The sequence below is a fragment of the Primulina huaijiensis genome, chromosome 3, assembly GCF_012295235.1.
Source record: "Primulina huaijiensis isolate GDHJ02 chromosome 3, ASM1229523v2, whole genome shotgun sequence".
Lineage (NCBI taxonomy): Eukaryota > Viridiplantae > Streptophyta > Magnoliopsida > Lamiales > Gesneriaceae > Primulina > Primulina huaijiensis.
In genome coordinates this window covers 29,774,122-29,794,371 of record NC_133308.1, presented here as the reverse complement: position 1 = coordinate 29,794,371, position 20,250 = coordinate 29,774,122, and the positions used below count along the sequence as shown (strand labels likewise).

Here is a 20,250-nt window from a genome sequence, read left to right as displayed (position 1 = left end):
ATTAAAATTATAGCATGAGTAGATTAATACTTCTGGTTCCGCTATTGTACATCCAATAAGTAGACATTGTGATCACATATGTGTTCATAATGGGTGTCAAGGATATCAAGCCTTTATATAGGGGGGGTGTGTGTGTAAATCATGATATATGAAAGGAGAAAGAGCAGGTCTATTATGAGAATTTACCTAATTCATATCTGAAATAAAAAGTAATATTTGAAATAAAATATAATACTTTCATGAGTTGGGCAGGATCGGAGATCCATCGTAAAAAATTGACTAATAAAATTGTCTAATCGAAGTTTTTGTAATACATGAAAATATTAACTAGAATATCTAAATTAGTTTCGACTTTTTGATCAATATGATTTATTTTATTTCATGGATGTCACGTTAGTTGATCAATCGACTTCAAAAGTTTAAAGGTATTAACATCGTCAGTTGCAGCAAATGTTTGTTTTCTTGCATAGTATTTGTTCTCTATTTTCTATTTGGACTGATTGATCCTCAGATCATCTAAAATTTAAATTCGGGACACTGACGAAAAAGGATCGATGATAAGTATGTTTGGACTGATCAAGTGGTAGGGGTCGACACTGATGTCCGCTACATTTATTTATTATAATTATAACTTTATACATTGAAACTAACTGCTAATTCAGCCTCTCATATTTATTAAATCATTTAATAAAGACTGTCGGCTAATCAGTTTGAGGGTATTTAATCTCTTGGGATCACGTCTGATCCAGCATCGTTGGAGGAGAAGATCCATTTAAATTTTTATTAAAATTCTAAATCAGAAAGAAACTTAATAGTTGTTGTTTTTTTTTTCTTTCTGAAAAGTGGTTTCACATTGAGGCCAACTAAAAGATATTTAACATGATTTGCTTTTAAAAATAATATTTGTATTTTCATTAATCGAATTGCAAATCCGTCTCATATGAGTTTTTGTGTTAAATATTTAGGTTGTGTCTTTATATGACGGTATATGTGAAAAATATTTTAAAGAACGAACCAAATGTAGGGAGAAGTTTAATTTGTGAATCATTATGTTTTTTTGTCAAAATGAGAAGTGTTTGGATGAGATCTTCTAAAATAAAATACAGGAAATAGAATTCATATCGAGCTTTTTCCCAAAATCCAAATGTGACTCTTCACTTATTTTCGTTTTAGCAACTCAATCTAATTGCCCCATTATAAATATTCGAGTGCTTTGTTGTTCGTGTTGTGTATCCAATCCTACAATTCCTTACGATAAATAAATATAAAATAATTATTAATTACTACTCGTTAATAATCATTTTCCTGCCACCATTTATTGGGCCGGTGGTCCATCTCCAACCACAAATTATAATTTACAAAAAAATTATTATCAGACTTTTTCTTTATAAATTTGCAACATTTGATAAAAGAAAAGTCCAATCTCACTTTTTTAATCTACGTAAATCACTTATCTTTTCAAATAAGATTTGGTTGTTACTGTACCAAATTTCCACTTGATTGATGCTATTAAAACGAAATTTTGAGGGGGGGAAAAACAAACCATAAATTTATATTCTTAATCGGACAAAAATTCATTATAATTTTGATAAAATCAAGAATTAATAATATTTATGTAGTTTGATTACGATTGGTGAAAATTTTTGGAATTTATTTTTACATGCATTCATGTATTTAATTTTTTGTATTATTTAAATAAAATTTGGAAAACCCAAAGTTTTTATGACAAAAAAAGCTCAAAGAGCCGGGATTGGGCTTTTTGTAAAGCTATTAGTTGGGCCGGGGATTGTAGACCAGAAACCGAGCCCATCCTCAAAAGACGCACAACACACAGTTGTCCACTTGGTTCGCTTGGCACCTCCCGGTACAGCAATGGAAATGGAAATCCGCAGCGATTCAGCCAAGCATATAAAAAAGGAAGAGCTGTTTAAAGCTGCGGAATCGGGCGATTCCTCGCTTTTCAAATCACTCGCTGAAGAACAACTCCATAGAGCCATGTCCCTCCGCAATGAAGACGGACGTTCGCTCCTACATGTGGCCGTTTCAAGCTCGCAAATTGATGTACAATTTGTAATTCAGTTGTCATTGATCTCGTCATAATTTCATCAGCTTCTTATGTTGTTTTATCTCTCTGTTATTGTTGAAAGGAATAACTGAAAGATCGATTCACGTATTCCTCGATGTTCATGTTATTAGCTTCCCTCTGGCTAGGTTACTAGATTTCGAGCTCATGGTACAACATTAGGTTCTCGTTCTTTTGTAGTTTAGACAGATAGATTCTGCTGTGTAAAGCTGGCAAGATGATTGAAATATTATCTGATGAAGTGCTTTCCACGGAAATCGAAGCTTTTGATAAACTAGGTCGATTTTGCTGGTTCATTTCACCTTGGATGCAGATTTTGTCCAAAGCACGTTTGTTCTTTTTATTTTTTTGGTGTCCGAGTGTAATTTGTATTTGTGAATGAAGTAGGCGGTGGAAATTCTATCAGATGCACATGCATCCGTTGTAAATAGTTCCGATGAAGAAGGCTGGGCTCCTCTGCACTCTGCTGCTAGTAGTGGCAATTTGAAGATTGTAGAAATTTTACTCAACAAAGGTGAGCGTTGGGTTTATGCTCTGCTAGTCATAACAACTTGTATTATATCCTATTTGAAAATTAATGCCGTAAGCTTTGTATGATTGGAATTTTATACTATTTGTATCTCTTTAATATTAATTCTACTTCAAAATTTTATACAAAGAATGCAAATCTATTGAGTAAAAAATGCCTAATGATTGGAGTTGTGAATCAAAATTTAAAGTCGAGTCAACATTTTTTTTCAAGAAAAAGAAAAAAAAACACATTTAGCTGCTAATTTCTTCCAAGCAAAAAGATCCGTACAAGAGAGTTGGAGTTGCTTGGAAATTAGTGGTGCTTCCTTGTGTACTTTTATTTAATTTTCTTGTTCGCACATCCCAGGGAAACAGTCTAAAATTTCTTCATATTATGTGTTAGAGTTTGTGACTCGAATTCTTTTTAGTTTGCCTCAAAAAAATCATCGTGCAACGCATGTGCTGCAGTTGTAATCATGGAAGTTTTGGGGCTTTGTGATGGTAGCATATCAGCGAATCCCGTACCGTAGCCCACCACTGATCCCAATTGGGATTTGCGGGGGTGGCAGGACATTTATTATTTTTGCGAACATATATTTATATGCATCGAGTTAGGGTTTTGCATATAGTTGTTAACTGAGTTGTCACTCTCTCCTCTTGTACTCCTTGTTCAATATAGACTATTATGAGCAGTTGAATGTGCAACAGTTGTTTTGTGGTATCTGCTTGAACTTCGTATCGTTTTGAAATATACATCCTGTATTAATACTGTTATTTTTTTTTATCTTTGATGATCTCTGAATTTGGAAATGAAAAATGCTGATGACAGGAGCTGACATTAATTTGAAAAACGATGGCGGTCGCACTGCTCTTCACTATTCTGCCAGCAAGGGTCACTTGAAGATAGCTGAAATATTGATTTCACATGGTGCAAAACTCAATATAAAGGACAAGGTTTGCACCTTCTTTTCAATATTGATTCATGCTTATAGTCTTCTTGGCAAATATCTCAGAGATGCTGCATGTGTATAGACATGCATTCATGAATGTTAAGTCCTGTTGTTTGCGTTAATCTAGAATTTGCGTTAAAATCACGGAATTACTCTTCATTCAGAACTTTCATAACTTGGGTGAAAGCCACTTAGTTGCAATCGGAACTATCATAACTTCTACTTGTGTTATATGTGTGACAATAACTTAATGTAGGTTGGATGCACCCCTTTGCATCGTGCAGCAAGCACAGGGAACACAGAGCTGTGTGAATTTTTGATTGAGGAAGGAACAGAAGTTGATGACGCTGATAGAGCAGGTCAAACTCCACTTATGATTGCAGCAGAATGCCATAACAGAGAGGTAAAGACATATCCCTTCTTTCCTTGTGCTTATAGATCCAATAATTAAACGTAAAAATATTATAGTACATGCAGCAACTTTAATATATCCACGGATTGTTCTCTCTGTTTGAATTTCAAAGAATTCTTGAATATGCATCTACTTTTTTATATTGATGTGTATTGTTCATTTATTCTCTCCCATTGTTTGTTGGAACGACTATATGTCTTGTGTTAAATATGCTTTTTTATCTTGTTAAGAAGCTCAAATTTTACTGCTGTGAGGATTTTTTGAGCAACTTCTTAAATTTTTCTCACTATTCCTAGCTATATGGCAGGTAGCTCTCCTTCTTATAAGGCATGGAGCAGACGTGGATGCTAAGGATCGAGAAGGGTACACGGTTCTGGGTCGAGCCTCTGATGATCTTCGCCCAATTCTAGTCGAGGCTGCTAAGGCCATTCTGGAAGATTGAATGGACATGATACTCCTTCTAAGAAACGAAAATATAAATCAGCTACTTGTGTTACATTTTGATGTTGATTATACGTTGAGACTATCAGCCTAAACAGTAGTGTTTGAAAATCTATCAATCAAGTTTAATTATCGTGTACTTGATCATCTTCTGCAACTATTCATACACATTAATCTGTTCCAGAGTTTGTGTTTCGGTTGAGTTTCTTCTCCTTTTTTTTTTTTAATCATTCGTTAAAGTTCAACTTCGAGAAAGTGAAAGATCCAATCCTGAGGTTGCATTAGGTTTCAATGATTTGGATTTGAAGTGAGAATTATGATTTTGATTTTAATTAGCTAAATTATGAGAATTTGGATTTTGGAATCAAACATGTTGAATGGAAATAATGTATAAAGTATGAAAAGGGATATGAAATTCAACAAAAAATTCAAGTTCGATTTTTATTTATTTATAGTGTGTTTACGGTAATAAAATTGTGATTATAAAAAGAAACTGTGCGACGCAGGGTAGGACGTAGTCATTTGGCTAAAAATTATATTCTAAGAAATTTATTAACTTTTAAATTGATTTCCTACCTTTTGGTCCATGGACCATGGCTACTTTTAGATCTAAAGCGCTCCTACTTTAGGCAATAACGACTCCCTTCGAAAATTTGAACGAGGACAAACTATTTATTAATATCTCAAAAATCCAAATGGGGTTTCAATTTTGATGACGAATAAATAAACAATTGCCTCAATTTGGATTGTGGCTGTGTGTTTTATCTTTATAAGTTATTGGTTGCATTTGAAATACGAGATTCTAACATGTTAAGCAAATTTCAAACAAATAACGTCACTACTTTAAGATAGACAAGCAGAAGTATAATTTATCAATTATTTAATGAGTTGATAAAACGGAGAGACTGCTATAAAATAAATTTTGAGAGAGAGAGGTCTTTTTTTTCAAAAAAAAATATGGATAGATGAGATGTTAGTTCGAATCCAACGCACTTTAGTTTAGGTTTTCTTGAATTCAAGAGCCTCACTCGTAGTCATTAAATTAACTATAAATTTTTTGATATTTTAATATTATAAAATAAAGTTCATGAATATATTAACAAGCTCAAGCTCATGAGTCAAACTCGTTACCTCAGCTCGAGATCAAATTTATTCATTAGAAACCCATTTAATTTTGTTAAAGACATGAGGCATTTTGAGTTTGGAATCTAATCGAGTTTTGATAGTTTATCATATTGCCCCACTGGTGGAAAGTTGAGAGCTCTGGTCCGTGGAGAATCTAGTGCAAATGTGATATTCATGTTCCTTATCATTACCTCAGCTTCTGCTATCCCAAGAAACTAAGTTCCTTGATATTATTATTATTATTTGAAGATTCTTTGATATTATTATTTGTTTTTGCGATGGGTTTTTTTTTTGAGAAAAAATGACGTTCTATTTTTCATCCACAACGAAGAAAATGTAGTACCATATTTGATTTATGATCGTAGAATACACATTTGATAAATGTAATTAAAAACCACGAGGCAACAAAGAAATGAAAAAAGTGCTTCATCCTCAAAAATCAGATGTATAAATGATAGGTTGATATGGTATGTGTACGGATTTTGGTTTAGTAATAAATTTTGCCAGTTAAGTTACATAGCAATTGTGAACGCCAAACTCTCGAGAGAACAATTTTCCTTTCAATCGATGCTATAACTCACTCATCATTCATCAATGCTATAACTTACTCATCGGAAGCTAGAGGATCTCTCTAATTCCTTCACAGACCTGTATGTATGAATTATGATACCAATGAATTATTGCAAAAGTCAACAGTCTTCACATTGTTCATCCGAATCGGAGAAAGCGTGGTTAGCATACATACCATCTTAATATGAGCTTTAATCGATGCAATTAAGCGAATGTATTCATCAATTCGCCTGCACAGAAACACATCTTTAGTTTGGTAGAGTATATTAAAGAATACATACTCAAAAATTTGATGAATCAAGAAAGGAGGCCAAATAAAACAATAACGATGTACAATGTTTTCAAAACATTATGTTTTGTAGTCGATATTTGGATCCATCATGGCATATTGATGGATAAGTGGCCATTCAAAATTGAAACCGGGAATGAAGAGAGTGATCTAAATAATATCATATTAACAATTTATAAGTAGCTCACATATTCAAATAAATTTAAGTGATTTATTTATTTTTATAGAGTTCAATAATTTTATTAAAAGAGATTCCGGAGTGACCGGCAATGCCATCAAATATTAGTTTCTTTGAATTATTTAATAATCATAAATTTTTAATAAAAATAAATAATTAATTACTAAATCCAAAAAAAAAATGGAAATGGAAACCAAAATCGAAGAAATGTGGACTTTAATTTCGAGAAAGAATCAAAGAAATGAACAGTTTGTCGTCGTCGTGTTTTGTTTACCTTTTTCTTTTTGAATTATGATTATTATTCCAGCAATCTGCAAATGCGCCTTTCGGTTTTTTCGTTTTCCTTTTTAATCCTCGCCCTATTTCAAAAATCAACAGTCAAACGAAATTTTCACCGGCGTCGCTTATCGGAATATTGACATTCGGCGGGAAGTAGCTCAAGTTCATTCTCTTTTAACTCCGTCAAACTCGTGGATCTACTCTGCGGCCATCTCCTCTCTGTACAAGGTGAATATTTGCTCGATGAGTTTTCTGATATAATAATCACATTTCAGAAAGAAATTTTGCATCTTCTGCATAAATGTCAAGCATAAATTGTAAATTTCAGGTTTTTATGTCCGGGCATTAGCTCAAATCGGGCTTTTAGTTGAAGTTAATTCTCAATGGGGTAAAGTATTAGTAAGTCGAGCTTATTGTCCTGGTAAGCAAATTTGTTTTAAACGTCAAGTTGTTTTTTTCTGTGTATTTTTTTACGTGATTATGTATTTTACAATGAGTAAAATACTTGAATTAATACTGATCGTATATTTTCGAATAAGATTTTTTTGGGAACCGCAGCCAATCTTTACAAGTTGCAGCTAGTTCAGCCTGTAACCTATTCTGGGAATTGGCCTTCAGTCCCAACCGTCGATTTTTTTGTGTCCAGTCTCTGAGAATTTTTTTAGTATCACATTTCCACATTAAGTGTACCACATTTTGTGTGACATAGTACCGCAATTTTGTGGGTAGGGAGTAAACCCAAAGAAATATTTTGATGGGGGATTTTTGACCAACTTCCCCTAACCTATTTACCATCGGATGCCTTAGTAGCAATCTTGTCCTATTTGCTTCCACATTTGTAAAATGCTTTCAACAACCACTTTTCTCAGTCTTCCTGTGTTAATCTGGTTGATGAAAGGACTAATTGACTTCGTGTATATATGATTTGACGTTTCAATTATTGAATAGATGTGATTATTATAAGTTATTTGAACATTCCATTTCATAAATAGATTCCCGGAGATGTGTTGGTGAAACCAAAGCATCACGTTTTTCTAAGAGGTAGCTGCTCTAGGACATAAACATTATTTTCACTGTGATACAATGCAGTTGCAGCCAAAACAGCCTGATGGAGGGTTACAACACAGTTGTTGCTGCTCTTATGTCTTCTGTAAAGTTTATTATCTTTGTAAATATTTTAGTGTACTGGAAAAATTAAGAATTTTCAGGGCTGCCAGTGTGAAAATTGATAGGTTAACACAATTTGTGGAAAATATATGTAATATGCAGATATTTGTTTTTGCAGTTTTATCTAATATTGTTTGTACATTTTTACATATTTCTTTTTCATGTTTAAAACTGTAGAATCCCTATTTTGTGAATTCTAACACATGAGTCTTTGTTTGATCCTTTTTCTAGGTCACGAGTTGCATTCTTTGGATTGTTTCCAGCAGCTCCTTTTAAAACAGTTAATGCCGACCATTTAAGTTGAAATCTTGACTTGAATAGTTAGTGATGGGACGTTTACGGCTACAGTCTAGCATCAAGGCTATTGAAGAGGAACCTGAGGACTGTGAAACTACCTCTTCTAGTATGGCTGTTTTGGCTTGTACAATTAACTCAGAGATAGGTTCTGTATTGGCAGTAATGAGGAGGAATGTGAGATGGGGAGGTCGATATGTTTCTGGCGATGATCAATTGGAGCATTCCCTCATTCAATCTCTTAAAACATTGAGAAAGCAAATATTTTCATGGCAGCATCAGTGGCAGTCCGTCGACCCTTCCTTGTATCTCCAGCCGTTTCTTGATGTAATTCGGTCTGATGAAACAGGTGCACCAATTACTGGAGTGGCCTTGTCGGCTGTTTACAAGATTTTGGCACTGGATGTACTGGCTATTGACATTATCAATGTTGAAGATGCTATGCACTTGGTAGTTGATGCTGTTACAAGCTGCAGATTTGAGGTCACTGACCCTTCATCTGAAGAAGTCGTACTAATGAAGATACTTCAGATCCTATTGGCTTGCATGAAAAGTAAAGCGTCAGTTATGTTGAGCAATCAACATGTTTGTACTATTGTGAATACTTGCTTCCGAATAGTTCATCAAGCAGGAAGCAAAGGTGAATTGTTACAGCGGATTGTTCGCCACACAATGCATGAACTTGTCAGATGCATTTTTTCTCACCTTCCAGATGTTGACACAACAGAACAATCACTTGTTAGAGGAGGCAATTCTTTGAAAGCTGAGGTGAATAATATCTTTTTCTCCTGTGAACCATCTGATAATTATTTTTTCTGAATGTTTGCATTCTCTTTATTCTTATGAAGGCATTATAAATATATGTCCCTTTGCGATTTTCTGTTAGTTTACCAGTTCCAAAATGTAATGCTTCATTGTATGTATCAAAGATGTTTTTGTGTGTTTTCCAGTTCTAAAATGTAATGCTTCACTGTATGTATCAAAGAAACTGAGAGTAGTTTATATGTTTTTGGGTGCTGATAAATTTGTTGCATGTACTTGTGTGTGCATGTGGATTCTATATTCATGGTGGACCTTGATCTGCAGTGCCATCTATCAATGGAGTATCTCTTGTTTTTCTCCTCTTTTACATTAAGAACTTAACACCTTTTTTATTATTGTGCAGACTGCTGGAATTGATCCTGATTATAGCTTTGGTAGCAAATCTGAAAATGGCAGTGGAGGTTCTGAATATGACGGCCAACTCGGCCCTGGGGTTATTAATTCTACTTCCTCTGGCCTCATCAACAGTCTGACAGATGAAAATACTATGAGAGCGGATAATGAGAAGGATGTTCCATTTGATTTGCATGTAATGACCGAGCCATATGGCCTACCCTGCATGGTTGAGATATTTCACTTTCTGTGTTCATTGTTAAATGTTGTTGAACATTCCGGAATGGGTTTTAGAGCCAATAATATAGCATTCGATGAAGATGTGCCGCTTTTTGCTTTGGGTTTGATTAATTCAGCAATTGAATTGGGTGGCCCAGCTATTCACGGTCACCCTAGACTATTGAACTTGTTACAGGATGAGCTATTTCGTAATCTGCTGCAGTTTGGCCTATCTGCGAGTCCGTTGATTCTTTCTATGGTCTGTAGCATTGTTCTCAACATGTATCAGCATTTGCGTACTGAACTAAAGCTTCAGCTTGAGGCTTTCTTTTCCTGTGTGATTTTGAGACTTGCACAAAGCCGGTTTGGAGCTTCATACCAGCAGCAGGAGGTTGCCATGGAGGCTTTAGTTGATTTTTGTAGGCAGAAAACATTCATGGTTGAGATGTATGCGAATTTAGATTGTGATATAACCTGTAGCAATGTCTTTGAAGATCTTGCCAATCTATTGTCGAGGAGTGCATTTCCAGTGAATTGTCCATTGTCCTCAATGCATATTCTTGCCTTGGATGGTCTGATTGCTGTGATTCAGGGAATGGCTGAGAGAGTAGGCGATGGATCAATTACTTCTGAACCCACCCATGCATATCTTGAAGAGTATACCCCATTTTGGATGGTGAATTGTGTGAACTTTGGCGATCCTGGTCATTGGGTTCCTTTTGCTCGCAAAAAGAAGTATATCAAAAGAAGGTTGATGATTGGGGCCGATCACTTCAATCGTGATCCTAAAAAAGGATTAGAATTTCTTCAAGGAACACACCTGTTGCCCGAGAAACTTGACCCACAGAGTGTGGCTTGTTTTTTCCGCTATACCGCTGGACTGGATAAAAATCTTGTTGGGGATTTTCTTGGAAATCATGATGAATTTTGTGTTCAGGTTCTACATGAATTTGCTGGAACATTTGATTTCAAAGACATGAACCTCGATACTGCATTACGCTTGTTTCTAGAGACTTTCCGATTGCCTGGAGAATCTCAGAAGATACAAAGGGTGCTCGAGGCATTCTCAGAGAGATATTACGAGCAATCGCCACAGATCCTAGCTAATAAAGATGCTGCTCTACTGTTATCTTATTCCATTATTATGCTGAACACGGACCAGCATAATATACAGGTGAAGAAGAAAATGAACGAAGAGGATTTCATCAGGAACAATAAGCACATTAATGGGGGGAATGATCTCCCTCGGGAGTTCCTTTCAGAGCTGTATTATGCCATCTGCAAGAATGAGATTCGCACAACACCTGAGCAGGGAACTGGTTTTGCTGAAATGACTCCAAGCCGTTGGATTGATTTGATGCATAAATCTAATAAAACTTCTCCATATATTGTGGCTGATTCCAGGGCCTACCTTGACCATGACATGTTTGCAATCATGTCAGGTCCAACAATTGCTGCTATCTCTGTTGTTTTCGATCATGCAGAAGTTGAGGATGTTTATCAGACATGTATTGATGGTTTCTTGGCTGTTGCCAAGATATCTGCATGTCATCACCTTGAAGATATTTTAGATGATCTGGTAGTGTCTCTTTGTAAGTTTACAACGCTACTGAATCCCTTATCTGTCGAGGAGCCGGTTCTGGCTTTTGGTGATGATGCAAAGTCGAGAATGGCGACTGTCACTGTTTTTACCATTGCAAATAGGTATGGAGATTTTGTACGTACTGGCTGGAGAAATATTTTGGATTGCATCCTAAGATTGCATAAGCTTGGCCTTCTTCCTGCTCGAGTGGCCAGTGATGCTGCTGATGAATCGGAGATGTCATCTGATCCTGTGCATGGGAAGCCTCTAACAAACTCTCTATCTGCTGCTCAAATGCAATCCATTGGCACTCCTAGGCGATCTTCTGGGCTGATGGGCCGATTCAGTCAGCTCCTGTCTCTAGATACTGAAGAGCCAAGATCTCAGCCAACTGAGCAACAACTTGCTGCTCATCAACGCACGCTTCAGACAATTCAGAAGTGCCACATTGACAGCATCTTCACAGAAAGCAAGTTTTTGCATGCTGATTCTTTGTTGCAACTTGCGAGAGCTCTCATATGGGCTGCTGGGCGACCCCAGAAGGGTAATAGCTCACCTGAGGATGAGGACACAGCAGTTTTCTGCTTGGAATTGTTAATTGCAATTACGTTGAACAATAGGGACAGAATTGGACTTCTTTGGCAGGGTGTGTATGAGCATATTGCTAATATTGTTCAATCAACAGTAATGGCTTGTGCCTTAGTCGAGAAGGCAGTTTTCGGGCTTCTTCGCATTTGCCAGCGCTTGCTTCCATATAAGGAGAACCTGGCTGATGAACTTTTGAGATCACTTCAACTGGTTCTCAAGCTTGATGCCCGAGTTGCTGATCAATATTGTGAACAGATAACTCTGGAAGTCAGTCGCCTGGTGAAAGCGAATGCTGCAAATATTCAATCTCCAATGGGATGGCGAACCATTGCTTCTTTACTATCTATCACAGCTAGACACCCAGATGCTTCTGAATCAGGATTCGAAGCCCTATCTTTTGTAATGTCTGATGGAGCCTACTTGTCACCAGCTAATTTTGTGCTTTGTGTTGACGCAGCCAGGCAATTTGCAGAATCTCGTGTTGGCCAGACTGATAGATCTGTACATGCTGTGGATCTTATGGCACGCTCAGTTTCTTGTTTGGTACGATGGGCCAAAGATGCAAGGGAAGCTATGGCAGAGGTGGAAGCTGGCAAATTATGTCACGATATTGGTGAGATGTGGCTGGGGCTTGTCCAAGGATTACAAAAGGTTTGTTTGGACCAGAGAGAAGAAGTTAGAAGCCATGCTCTTCTATCATTACAAACGTGCTTAACTGGTGTAGATGGCATTCGCCTTCCCAACTTATGGCCACAATGCTTTGAAACGGTTATATTCACGATGCTTGACGACTTGGCTGAAATTGCACAAGGAAACCCTCAAACGCAAAAGGATTACCGTAACATAGAAGGGACCCTTGTTCTTGCCTTGAAGCTCCTTGCAACAGTGTTCCTTCATCTATTGCAAGAACTATCTCAATTGCCCAGCTTCTGCAAGTTGTGGCGTAATGTAATTGGTAGAATGGAAAGATATACAAAGCTTAAAGTTAAAAGGAGTGACAAGCATCAAGAATTAGTGCCTGAGCTTCTCAAAAACATCCTGCTTGCCATGAAGGCCAAGAGCGTGCTCGTACCTACCAGTACTCTTGGGGGTGATAACATTTGGGAGCAAACATGGTTACACGTGAACAAGATTTTTCCGTCTCTACAATTTGAAGTGTTCCCAAATCAAGATTCAAATCCAGGTGACTGTGGTATAAGTTCAGTCTCCAGTGAATAGCAGCATGATTCAACAGATAGATTCAATTTTTTCATGATGTCACTCTCCTGCAATTTTTCCAGGTAACGACTTGCCACATTCGTTACATTTGAATAGTATAGATGATGTCTAAAAATGAAGGATATTTGCGTTTTTTCTTCCCTGAGTGTGCGTACGGAATAGGATTTGGCCAGATTATTGTTGCTTCAGGAGGAATCGAGTGTAGTATTTCCAGACAGCAGCACATTGCTGATATTGTACAGAGATATTGATTTCTAACTATGTTTTGACATGCGGTTATGATCTGTTTGAAAATTTTGGTGGTTTTCCTCCAGAAAAACTGAAGCTTCACTCAAATTCTCACACCAACGGTGTGAAAATTATTCAACTTACTGATGGTAGAAAAGTAGAAGATTAGCAACTATCGTATCATGGTATTGCGTGTATGATATTGTATTATGTTTCAATATTTTATTTTAGGATTGTAGTTTATTTTATGGATATTGTCTTGTAATTTGAATTTGAATTTTAATTTTAATTTGTACGTGGAATCTATTTAATCCTTTTGTCCATTCACATCTATTTAGTTGCTTATTGTTATTGTATATTTAGCACAAAATTGGGTACTAGTTAGTGCTTACTCTAAAATTCTTGCATGAATAGTACTAGCAACCGGATATTTTTGTTTGGACAATGTACATTTTCATCAAAGAACGGTCATAGAAGAGAAACCTGACTGCTGTTTAGCGAACCTGAATCGCTGATAGATTGTGATTTTGTAACGTCATTTAAAAGATCTACAATGTCACTATTTCCGCACTCTTTTAGCTACAGCGAAATTTAGCCAATGCTGTAGTGTTCTAAACATCAAATTAATTATAGTAGGGTCGAGGGTTGATCAATTTGGTGGGAAGAAGATCTCTTGGTTCATCCTCTTAGAGCTGAATTTCTGCTCCACATCCGGGCTAACATTGAAAGCTGCTTGCTTAACTTGCGGAGACAATGCCTTCCATACTGATGTCCTTCCAGCCAAATGAGTAAATATAGGACTGCAATACACAAATCCAAATTATTTCTCAGAAAGAACAGTGATTGGGAATACGCCATTTTTGTACATATCAGCTCGTAGAATCGTGAGTCTCACATTTTGCACTAGCAAAGACAACACATAGGGCAATAAGATGTGCATTCACCTAATATTTTAATGTATACTCACTTGGGTGTTGTGATGATGGAGAACCAGTCCATACCATCAGGATCAGCAAACTTTGAGACTACAAAAAACCTCGGGACGATGAAGAGATTACCAGCCTTTAGAGTAGTATCAAGCACAAGCTTCCCATCAACACCAACAACTTCAACATGCCCACTACCACGAACTACGTACGTGACTTGCAGAGCTGAGTCACACGAAAAGCCTGGGGAACACATGGCATTCCCATTAAGCCTAACAAGATCAGCCCCCAATCCAACCTCTCCAACCAAAGGTAAATTCTTGGTGTTCAGAACCACAACCTTTCCACCATTTTCTATGTCCACATCCAGTGGAGCTTCTTCACAGTTTAATGCCATGCCACTGTAATTTTCCTTCTTCGGCTCTGGCATCTTGAAGTCGGGATCGAGCTTCACAATCCCATGACCAGACTGCTGCCCAGTAAGGGTCTTCACGATGCTTTCTTCTAAGTCCCATGCTCGGCTGACAAACTCGGTTGAGAAACCGGTGAAGATGCCATTGGAGCCAGTCAAGAAAAAGTCGGTGAACGAGCCGGATTTATGAGCTTTAGAGGTGTCACCAAGGAAAAGGATGTCTAGGTCAGTGTCGTCTTTGTTGTACCACCAGGTGACAACTCCAAATGGAAGGGCGAGAGCATCACCCTTCTTGACTGCAAGAACCTTTTCTTCCTGTTCAGGGAGGACAATCCCAGCCACTCCACAACCTTAAGAAAGTTCATCATTATAATCATATATACTTTTGAGAATAACAAAGTAAATAGGATTGATATTCGGCATCGATAATAAGATAAAATTGAACTAATTAATATGGATAATAAAAAAAACTGCCTATCAAGCAGCCCATTATTCTAATTTTTAGGCCCCTAGCCAAAGAATATGGCATAAAGTCCCCTTGCCTCTTCCGTATTCCTGCTAAATTCCCAGTAAAAGCTGATGTTGAAATATTCTGGGACAAAATCAAATAAATTAAGGGAGAGAAAATCGTAACCACAAAATTCTAGCTAAAATGACTGGCAACATCCATTGAACACATTTTTGTGATCGATTCTGTTAAAAATATATATTACAGGAAAAAGAAGCCGAATAACTGATCTTGGCCAGGTATTAGAATAACTTCAACCTCCCAAAAATTCTTATACAACCACACAAAATCTGTTATGGTCCCAAACCTAAACAGATTCACATATCAACAACCGAGAAACCAAACTGCACTGAACCCGAATCGAAGAAGAATAAAGCCTAGGAACACATGCAAGAGTTTTCGGCAACTGAGAAACAATACCTTGAAGGACATAGGCAACTTTGGCGGAATCGGAGTACCGTGGCATAGCAAAGCCGTATTTGTGAAGAGTGAGCTTTCCAGCGCCAATGTTTCCTTCACGGAGCATGGGCAGATCGTTTGGGCACCAAGCAAGGTACTCCCCGCCGTCTCCACCATACAAAGTTTTCGCCAACTTTGGTGACAAATCGATCTCCATCTCTATTGTATGAAGAGTGTCTCTCTCTCTAAATCGAAGTAATGAATTGATGCAGTGACAGTGAGACGAGGGCTCCAATCCCAATTTATAGAGAGGAAACAAATAAATTGATTCCTGATAGCACTGATACTGTGACATCAATTATGATTTATTTAAGCCAGATTTCGGTCACGTAAATACATTGTTTTGTACAGTAAAAAATAATATTTTTGACATAAAAAAATTATAAAAATTTTAATAAGATCGTTTTATGGGTCAATTTTGTGAGACGAATCTCATATTTGATTTAACATATGAAAAAATATTATTTTTTATGTCAAAAATATTATTTTTCACTATACTTATTAACGGGTCGACATGTCTCACATAATAGAAGAAAGAGGCTGTCTCACAGAAGACGTACTCAAAAATAATATTTTATTGTAGATCGAGTTGAAAATATGTCTCGTTAAATTGATTTGTGAATGGACCTCATAAAATTTTTCGTGTTATCTTAATTCCTTTGTCCCATTAAATTACGAGACATTCAAAGTTGAAATTTGATCTCAAGATACAATTTTACATTAAAATTATCGTATTTAAATAGTTATTATGATATGAATAGACTTCTTGTGATATATTCTTACGGGTCGGTGAGATGGAATAACCTGATTCATACTTACTTACCCTAATGAGCAATCAAAAATTCGTCTATTTTTCATTAGTTGATTCGAATCAAAAATTCGTCTCATAAAATTGACGTATGAGTCGATATCACAAAAGTTATTGTTTATACTCTAAAATCTTTAATATTATTATTTTTTCAAAATTAAATATTTAATGTTAATACAACATAAAATTAATGTGACAACAAAATACTTTAATATACGCATACAAAGAGTACTTGCATGCCAAACCCTACCACCAGTTGAAGTTTAAAAGGGCATAATCTTTTTCCCTTCATCTATTCTATGTAATTACAAACCCCAACGTGCAACGAATTCCAATAAATTCTAATGTGAGTGCTGAAAACTACATCTTTATCGAGTTACTATTGTGATAATCGCAAGTAAAGTTGATGCAAATTATTTTATTTTAGCCTTGGAGTTGGCATATAACGATATTTCAAGAAAACTTCTTCAGGTCAATTTACACATTTAATGGATCAAAAATGTTTTTATCCCCTAAGCACATCCAAAAGATCATGTAGCAGTCAAGAAACTACAATGTAATTCATAACCAAAAAATATTAAATAAGCTTCTTCTTTTCAAAGAAACACTTTAAATGCCATAGCTGCAGCCCTGCCACGGAGAGGCAGACAGCAAGGGATAGAAAACTCAACCAGGCCATCTTCGAGTTGGTTGATCTATTCAGGAACTGCATCTCTTCTTCCCTGCAATAACCATAAAAATATATGCAATGGAAACATAGCATAATTCTTCAGAGTTGAAAATGGTGAAGTTCATTAAAGAGCTTTTACCTCTCACGTAGATAGAACATCTCGTCATGTATCGATTGGACCGTATCAAACATTTTCTTCAACTCTATTTCCATTAACTGGTAACATGAAAAAGAAAAAAAGCTCAAGATTAAAATAGAACGGATGGTCAAAATCCGCTTTGCTCAGAACAGACAATTGAAGCAGATCGAGTTGCTAATAAAATTTCACACCAAATTAAAAATCCAGATATGTGGTTGACTGATCAAATTAATATCTTTTTCACCAAGTTGGCTGTAAATCTTGAAATGCTTCTACGTCTGAATCTATGCATGTGATAGTACCTCGTGACCAAGCACTACCAAGCATTCTACAACCACCAGTTCTTGGCTCACACATTTGAGTTAGTTGATAAATGGACAAACCTAATAACGTCAAAGCTAGAAATCTATATACAATCACAATCTCCTGCCAGCCGTTGAGAGAGAATCAAATCATCACCCTATATCTAAAGTTTCATCCAATGTAAGATCCATGTATTTGGACGAGTGGAAGCTATGGAGAGCAAGTGGGCAGGAAACTCATAAGTTTATAGAAACTAAAAAATTTGAATGTTTAGTTTGGGGGGTGAGCGGCAGAGACTGCCCCTGATCACCTGGATCCCAGCTGGATATGCCCATGGGCTTGACGCTAATGGAATCCTGAGCTTCAAATAATTTCAATTACCTCACAAAAAAGTGTCAATGAAGCTAGAAAAAAACACAAAAACTTGAACTATAACTCGAAATGGGCGAGATTCCAAGTTCTGGGTCATTTTCACCTATTTATTGATGGTAAAAAATTAATAATTTCACATTCATCTGTAGCACATGCCAGCACAAAACCACAGAACGCAAGCAAAGAAACAAATATATCAATGGACGCGAGAAAATGAAACACGACCACTTACTTCAATAGAACCTTTCTTGGCAACATTTGACCAATCCTTGGCAATCACACCTGACTTCCAATCAAAATCAACTGTCATAGTAGTAGCAGGTTTGTGATCAGAAGCGAAAAAGCAAGCCATGTAGTCACCCTCTTCGGGTGCATGAAAAGAAAACATTCCCTCGCTGACATGGTCCGAATAATGATAATTGTTTCCATATGCAGATGTTACCTACAAGCACAAATAAAATTTAGAGACACGTAAATCATCCACGTAAAAAAAACATAGGACAAACAAGGAGGATCATCATCAACGAAAAAAGGGCAACAACAGCACACAAGCCTATTATATTATACTTAAAATCAACAAAAATTGCGGAGGAAAAAAACCAGCCATGCGTTTGGGATAAACCATTATCAGTAATTCCCTAATATCATTTCCTAAGCAAACACATAACAACGAACAACCAATTGATTCTCAAAAACATGGTCAGATAAGCGTGTCCTCAACTTAAAATTGTCCGAACAAAGAGAAAAACTGTATATCACACGATTCACAAATAATCAACCAAAAGATGGTATTTCTAGAGCCTCATTATGTACAAAAACAGTCACAAAAGAAATTTGTATAAAAGAAATTAGCAAAAGAAATAATTTGGCAGAGTTGACAACAGAGAGAAGAAAAAGATCGAACTTTTTTTATGAACCATAAACATCAAAGCCAAAAATTGTACATACATGTTATCTAGGGGAAGATGCAATGAAATAATAAACAAAAGATAGGCTTTTACAATCAATTCCGCGCAGAGACTAATTCCGAACCCATGTACTCCCGTTGATCATGAAAGCAACAAATTACGAATTGATTTCGCAAGTAATCAAAACCGTAGTACACCTAAAACTAGCTCATCCCACACAGCAAAAATGATCCGAAATAGAAACACAGCACGCACCAAAAGAGTTAGAAGTTAAAGAAAATCAAACCAAATCAAAAGATTATAAATGTTATTCCCGATTTTTAGCCACCAAAAAAATCCTATAAATTCCAAATTTAAAAAGTATGAATACAAATATTACCCGGACAGTGACTTTGTAAGAATCAGGTAAAGGTTGACCCTCATTAGGGTTAACAATATGATACTTTCCGACACTCATCGCTTTGGTCTTTATGTCTTCCGATATACACTTGGTGTGACCCGATTCCAGATCGAACCGAATCGACTCAACCCGAGCCAATAAAAAGAAAGCAGCCACTAGAATCAGGAAAAGACTCAGCCTTTGAATTCGGAAACCCATATCCAATGCTAGGATTTTAACAATCAAAGATTTGAAAAAGGTCGTAGATTCCCCTCTACAAATGGTTGAGATTCAAAACTTGAACTGGGTTTTTTGCTGCTTCAAGTTTAACAATTTACAGAAAAAAGTAAACCGAATTTGATTCCCGTTTGAAGGAAGAAGAAAACATTGATTCCCGTTTGAAGGAAGAAGAAAACAGAGAAGCCAAAGCGTTGTGGCACTGATTGACTACTGATGGGCTAATTTTCAATTTCTTTAATTAAATTTAGGTAATCGGATTGTGGGCGAGTAATAGGTGTTTCGACCAATCAGATCATTCCACGTTTGACGAGCAGGTTTTATATATTTGTTTTTTCACTTTAAAAGAATTATATATACATATTTGAAAAAATTATCAAAATAAATTATCCAAGAAATATATGAAAACTCCCATATCAAAATAATTTTTTTTTTACCTGAAATACCGCGATTGTTATTTTATCTTAAGAATAATTGCATTTGAACAAAATAAAAGGTTAAGCTTCATATTTAATTTAATTACATGTTTATAAGATAAAAACAACTCGGAAAATTTCCTTCAAAAAAAAAAACAACTCGGAAAATTATTCATATATACCAAATATATATGACTTACTACTTTTATTCAAATTTAGAAATATTTAGATTTGTATTTTAATTAAATTACATGAAATTTCAGACTGAATATTATCAGATATAAGTTAATAGTTAGTTAGCTGGTTAGATGACAGTTAGAAGATAGTTAGCATCTTAGTAGATAAATGTACGTGCATGTAAACAGAGCTTGCTCTCTCGATCTTTTCACTTGCATTCAATGATAATGGATATAGATGCTCTATAC

The 20,250-nt window shown here is 36.1% G+C and overlaps 4 protein-coding genes across 7 annotated transcripts; 2 read left to right on the top strand and 2 right to left on the bottom strand.

Annotated features, from left to right (window-relative positions):
• Window positions 1-1,814: 1,814 nt before the first annotated feature.
• LOC140974551 (uncharacterized) lies at window positions 1,815-4,598 on the top strand. Its single transcript, XM_073438066.1, has 5 exons — window positions 1,815-2,061; window positions 2,471-2,597; window positions 3,423-3,547; window positions 3,800-3,946; window positions 4,263-4,598. The coding sequence occupies exons 1-5, from the start codon at window positions 1,873-1,875 to the stop codon at window positions 4,395-4,397; spliced, it is 723 nt and encodes a 240-aa protein (XP_073294167.1). The 5' UTR covers window positions 1,815-1,872; the 3' UTR covers window positions 4,398-4,598.
• Window positions 4,599-6,776: 2,178 nt separating this feature from the next.
• On the top strand, window positions 6,777-13,122 carry LOC140974548 (ARF guanine-nucleotide exchange factor GNOM-like). Of its 4 annotated transcripts, none has more exons than XM_073438062.1 (4): window positions 6,777-7,065; window positions 7,166-7,236; window positions 8,236-9,066; window positions 9,464-13,122. In XM_073438062.1, exons 3-4 carry the CDS (start codon window positions 8,332-8,334, stop codon window positions 13,058-13,060), a joined length of 4,332 nt encoding a protein of 1,443 aa, XP_073294163.1. In that variant the 5' UTR covers window positions 6,777-7,065; window positions 7,166-7,236; window positions 8,236-8,331; the 3' UTR covers window positions 13,061-13,122. The 4 variants fall into 4 exon arrangements, with proteins under 4 accessions (XP_073294163.1, XP_073294162.1, XP_073294165.1 ...); XM_073438061.1 differs by having other exon boundaries at window positions 7,166-7,258; XM_073438064.1 differs by lacking the exons at window positions 6,777-7,065; window positions 7,166-7,236 and adding an exon at window positions 7,612-7,643.
• A 593-nt stretch (window positions 13,123-13,715) lies between these two features.
• LOC140974550 (13S globulin seed storage protein-like) lies at window positions 13,716-15,847 on the bottom strand. The gene is made up of 3 exons (XM_073438065.1): window positions 15,555-15,847; window positions 14,256-14,976; window positions 13,716-14,088 (listed from the first exon to the last, which is right to left on the bottom strand). Exons 1-3 carry the CDS (start codon window positions 15,748-15,750, stop codon window positions 13,938-13,940), a joined length of 1,068 nt encoding a protein of 355 aa, XP_073294166.1. The 5' UTR covers window positions 15,751-15,847; the 3' UTR covers window positions 13,716-13,937.
• Window positions 15,848-16,799: 952 nt separating this feature from the next.
• LOC140974547 (transmembrane emp24 domain-containing protein p24delta7-like) lies at window positions 16,800-19,596 on the bottom strand. Its single transcript, XM_073438060.1, has 4 exons — window positions 19,173-19,596; window positions 18,118-18,327; window positions 17,211-17,287; window positions 16,800-17,123 (listed from the first exon to the last, which is right to left on the bottom strand). The coding sequence occupies exons 1-4, from the start codon at window positions 19,389-19,391 to the stop codon at window positions 16,979-16,981; spliced, it is 651 nt and encodes a 216-aa protein (XP_073294161.1). The 5' UTR covers window positions 19,392-19,596; the 3' UTR covers window positions 16,800-16,978.
• Window positions 19,597-20,250: the final 654 nt, after the last annotated feature.

Coding starts and splice junctions, on each gene's coding strand:
- LOC140974550 (XM_073438065.1), bottom strand. CDS start 15,750: ATGGAGATCGATTTGTCACCAAAGTTGGCGAAAACTTTGTATGGTGGA. Junction 14,977..15,554: donor AGTTGCCTATGTCCTTCAAG/GTATTGTTTCTC, acceptor AACTTTCTTAAG/GTTGTGGAGTGGCTGGGATT. Junction 14,089..14,255: donor TCCATCATCACAACACCCAA/GTGAGTATACAT, acceptor TGTGTATTGCAG/TCCTATATTTACTCATTTGG.
- LOC140974547 (XM_073438060.1), bottom strand. CDS start 19,391: ATGGGTTTCCGAATTCAAAGGCTGAGTCTTTTCCTGATTCTAGTGGCT. Junction 18,328..19,172: donor CTTACAAAGTCACTGTCCGG/GTAATATTTGTA, acceptor TTGTGCTTGTAG/GTAACATCTGCATATGGAAA. Junction 17,288..18,117: donor CCAAGAAAGGTTCTATTGAA/GTAAGTGGTCGT, acceptor TCATGTTACCAG/TTAATGGAAATAGAGTTGAA.
- LOC140974551 (XM_073438066.1), top strand. CDS start 1,873: ATGGAAATGGAAATCCGCAGCGATTCAGCCAAGCATATAAAAAAGGAA. Junction 2,598..3,422: donor AGAAATTTTACTCAACAAAG/GTGAGCGTTGGG, acceptor TGCTGATGACAG/GAGCTGACATTAATTTGAAA. Junction 3,548..3,799: donor AACTCAATATAAAGGACAAG/GTTTGCACCTTC, acceptor AACTTAATGTAG/GTTGGATGCACCCCTTTGCA.
- LOC140974548 (XM_073438062.1), top strand. CDS start 8,332: ATGGGACGTTTACGGCTACAGTCTAGCATCAAGGCTATTGAAGAGGAA. Junction 9,067..9,463: donor GCAATTCTTTGAAAGCTGAG/GTGAATAATATC, acceptor ATTATTGTGCAG/ACTGCTGGAATTGATCCTGA.